We start from the raw sequence: 3787 nt of genomic DNA on the forward strand, positions 1-3787 counted from the left end.
GTTTTCCTCTGCTGCAACCCCCCCTTCATCGTTCGTTCTTGCTTCTTAGAATCTGTTTTGCTTAGACAATTAGATCCCTACCAGGCTTGCGCCGGTTGCACAGCTGCTTCCCGCAAGCGGGATCTGACTGGCGCAGTTGGTTGCCTCTAATGGCGAACCAGAGGGGGTGGGGGGGGTGGGAGGGCGGGAGAAGACGAAGCAGGGGGGCCACCAAATGCAGTGGGACGCGACGCCCCAGCAAAAAAGCACTTGGTTAGCATCAGGATGTTGGCCGCCCCGTTGTTGTGGGGATTCCCCTTGACCGGGCGCTTTCCCCACTTTCCACCTGTTCCCGCTCTGCCCCGAGTCCACGCCTCCTTGCGGCGCCTATGAAACCCGACCAACACACTGCATTCGGGGTCTTGTCTGTAACATTCCTATCTTAGGTCATATACGGCGGTCCACGTTGTAGGGTCTAACCCGCCCCCACAACACCCGTTCACGTCGCGGTTGACGACATGAACTCTGCAGCCCTTGTTGACACACCGCTTCGTGTCCCACACGTCCACCAGCTTCTCTTCGCTGTTGCGCACCCGCTCATACTGGTGGGCGTGCAGGGTGGCGTGACAGGCGCAGCACAGTTTGGAAGTCCTGTGCTCGTCAACCACCACCACCCTGCACACCCGCCGCAGGCGCCGCAAGGACTTGATCCAGGGCCCCGGCGGAGTCCCCCGCATGATGCCCCCCCGGTCATGGGCCGACCAGTTGCCCACGCCCACGACCGTAGTCATGCCCGGGGGGGGGCGCGGAACTGCTCCGCCAGCCGGTTGATGGCCCGCTCCCTGCCGACGTAGGCCTGGTGGCGCAGCTTCCGGAACGGCTTCTCGTCCCTGTGCCAGGCCAGGCCCTGTCGCAAGGTGGGGACGATCCCTCGGATCAGTCACTCTCCCGGGAAAGGTCCCTGTTCGAGGCGATGGGCACCGTTCACTTGGCAAAGCTTCACGAGCCCCATCGTGAGCCATGATTCGTCGGAATCCAGGGTGTGGACCTTGTCTGTGTTCGGGTGCTGTCTCGTCGCGCTCGTCAGGTCTCTGCGGGACCCGGCTGGAGCACGTAAACCCTCAATAAGGGGTTGGATTTGTGCAAGAATGTCCTTTCTCCAGGGAAGCAATATCCAATTGCAACCTTGACAGGTCTGGACGTTTCGCCATTCTGAGTGAAGCCTGCTACCAGACAAGCTGAGATATAAACTTCGGACCACCCACTACATCTCGCCGAGCATTAGATGAGGAACCCCGGATGAGGAAGTGCCGGCAGCGTGCACGGTCCTGTGTGGCGAGACCAGGGACCCAATGCAGCAGCGTTCTCGACAGTGGACCAGGCGGGGCCAAGGTGACTGGCCATGCAAAGGGCGTGGCCTGGCTGTCTTGCAACCAAGCGGTGGGTCCTCGGGGCCGTGACGCTGGCCATCGGCGTCCCTGCGGCCAAGGGCGCCCAGGCGCAGGTGCCCTTTGGCCCCGTCGGCGGTGACGTGACCACTTACTACGACGGCATCGTGTACCGCGTGCAGCTGCGTTACACAGGCCTCAGTGACGTGCATACCAATGTTGCCGAGCTGCGTGACTACCTCGGCGTGCTCGCGGTGGACTGCGACGCCGGCCCCGCCTTCGACGCCACCACCCTCGCGGCCTGTGGCGCTGAGTCCCCGTACAAATGCACCAGCCAGGCCTGCCCGGGGGCGCGGTGGGTGGAGGTCGCGCTGGTGAACAACCTGGGCAGCCAGCGGGTCTTGTTCAACCTGCCCGGCGGTGGCCCGCAGGCGGCATGGCTGATCTTGACCCTCACCGTGCGCATGCATCCGAGCGCCACCAGATGCGGGGCCCCCACGGTATGCGCCCTTGACGTCGGCAATGGCGACGTGTTGGGCAGCCCGCAGACCTCGGGTGGCGGCGAGAACACCGCCTGCCAGAGCGCCGCCCGGCCCGTGTTGACCGCGGTGTGGATCGGCCCCACGCCCCCCGTCCAGGGGCACAACGTTGCTGGGGTGGGCCTCACCTGGCAGCTCCAGGCGCAGCTCTCCAACGGCTCCATGGTACCCTACAGGCAAGCCCTCGCCGATCCGGTTGCGTTCGCAAGCAACATCGCCTGCGCCCAGGCCTGTGGGATGGCGTCTTTGCCGCCTTCGCCAGCGTCACGGCCGTGGGTGGCTTTCTCGCCCAGCTGCAGGTGGCACCAGTCGGCTTGCCCGACCCGCCCTCCGGCGACGTGGCGGTGACGCTGGGCACGCCGCCCCTGGCGACACCTGTGCGCCTCGGCATCGAGGTCGAGCGGGCGGTCACGCGCCTCAGCGTGGCGCTGAGCCTACCGGGGCAGGCGGCGGTCGCCAGGGTGCTGGTGGCCGCCGCCGTCGATGGCGCCACCAACGCCAGCGGCGGCGAGGAGCCGAGCCGCGCTACCTTCGTGGTCGTCGCCCGTAATAACTTTGTATAGCAGCCCGGTCAAGGGGAAACCCCACAACAGGAGCGCATCGCGGCGCCTTTGTGCGCCGAGACCGCGCCCGAGGTGGTGCTCGCCGTCTTCCCCGAGGTGCGCATCGTGCTCACCAGCGACGTCGCCGCGGTGTGCCCCGGCAACCTGGTGCACCTCAGCGCCAAGATCGACCAGCTCGCCGGCGGCAGCCTGGGCGACCTGCGCTTCAGCCTGCGCCCCGGCGCCGGCGTCAAGAGCCTGTGGCCGCTCCGCAGCGTCGCCGCCGGGGTGCAGGTCGATGCGGTGCCCGACGGCTTCGCCCTCCCCAGCGCCAGCGACTCGGCGGGAGCGCTGGGCTGGGTTCTCATGGCCGGTGGCGGCCTGGGCTACGGCAGCCTGGCGGGGACCTTGGAGGCGGCGCGCGGCAGCGCCAGGGTGGCGCCCTCCGTGCTGCAGATCCCCGGGGCGTGTGAACCCGACTTCGTCCAGGCCACCCTCGCCGGCCGGGCGTTCGTGGACGAAAACGGCGATGGGTTCGCTGGCCCAGACGAGGCCGGCCTTGCGGGGGCCATGGTGGCCCTGTCAGCCGGGGTGGACGCCCGCACCGACGCCATGGGCCACTACCACATCACCTGCCTTGCGCCGGGCCGCCACGCCATCAAGCTGGACCCACCGCCCACGCACCCTGCATGCAGCCTCGGACGATGCTTGGAGTGTGCTGGAATCGCACATTCTGGGGTGACTGCTGCGGCCCATCTGGATTGATGGTGCTGCGAGACCCATACGGCTGCCGATGGCGGCCACTGCTGGAAGACTGCTCCGAGCAGGTCAGCCACCCTGCACACCGCTGGTGTCTTTCCAGTCCTTTCTCGTTTCCACTTGTAACCCACGCCTGGAGGATGCTGTAACAGATGCACAGCAGCATGTTGGGGACAGGGGATCTGTCTACATGGGGTCGGGAAGTCTGAGTTTCAAGCTATGCGCATCGTTGGCGCCCCTGCCCACACTGGCTTCCATCATGAGTAGGGATGAAGGACCACATTTACACATGCATGTCAGAACGAACAAAGACATTGCATCCTTTCATCTTCTTTGGCATGCTTTGTGAGACACTCCTCCCTGGACTTGGCCTTGGCTTTGCATCTGCTGCCAATGAACCTGCATGCAAAGTACTCCCAGGCATCGGCATCCCATAGTGACACTTTTTGCCAATCAGCCCCACCGTTTGCGCTTCCCTTGTATGTCTTCATGCGACCTCTGCAGATGTGAAGATGCACTCTGATGACATTTACACTCCAGATATTCCCTCCAATCTGTTGTGTCGACATGCAGGAGGAGC

At 64.9% G+C, this 3787-nt stretch overlaps 1 protein-coding gene across 1 annotated transcript; it reads left to right on the top strand.

Moving 5' to 3' along the window:
- Window positions 1–1381: 1381 nt before the first annotated feature.
- On the top strand, window positions 1382–3213 carry F751_4154 (hypothetical protein; the record flags this gene model as incomplete). The annotated part of the gene is made up of 3 exons (XM_011402256.1): window positions 1382–2023; window positions 2083–2439; window positions 2500–3213. The coding sequence occupies 3 exons, from the start codon at window positions 1382–1384 to the stop codon at window positions 3211–3213; spliced, it is 1713 nt and encodes a 570-aa protein (XP_011400558.1).
- Window positions 3214–3787: the final 574 nt, after the last annotated feature.

The sequence above is a fragment of the Auxenochlorella protothecoides genome (genome assembly GCF_000733215.1).
Source record: "Auxenochlorella protothecoides strain 0710 unplaced genomic scaffold scaffold47, whole genome shotgun sequence".
Lineage (NCBI taxonomy): Eukaryota > Viridiplantae > Chlorophyta > Trebouxiophyceae > Chlorellales > Chlorellaceae > Auxenochlorella > Auxenochlorella protothecoides.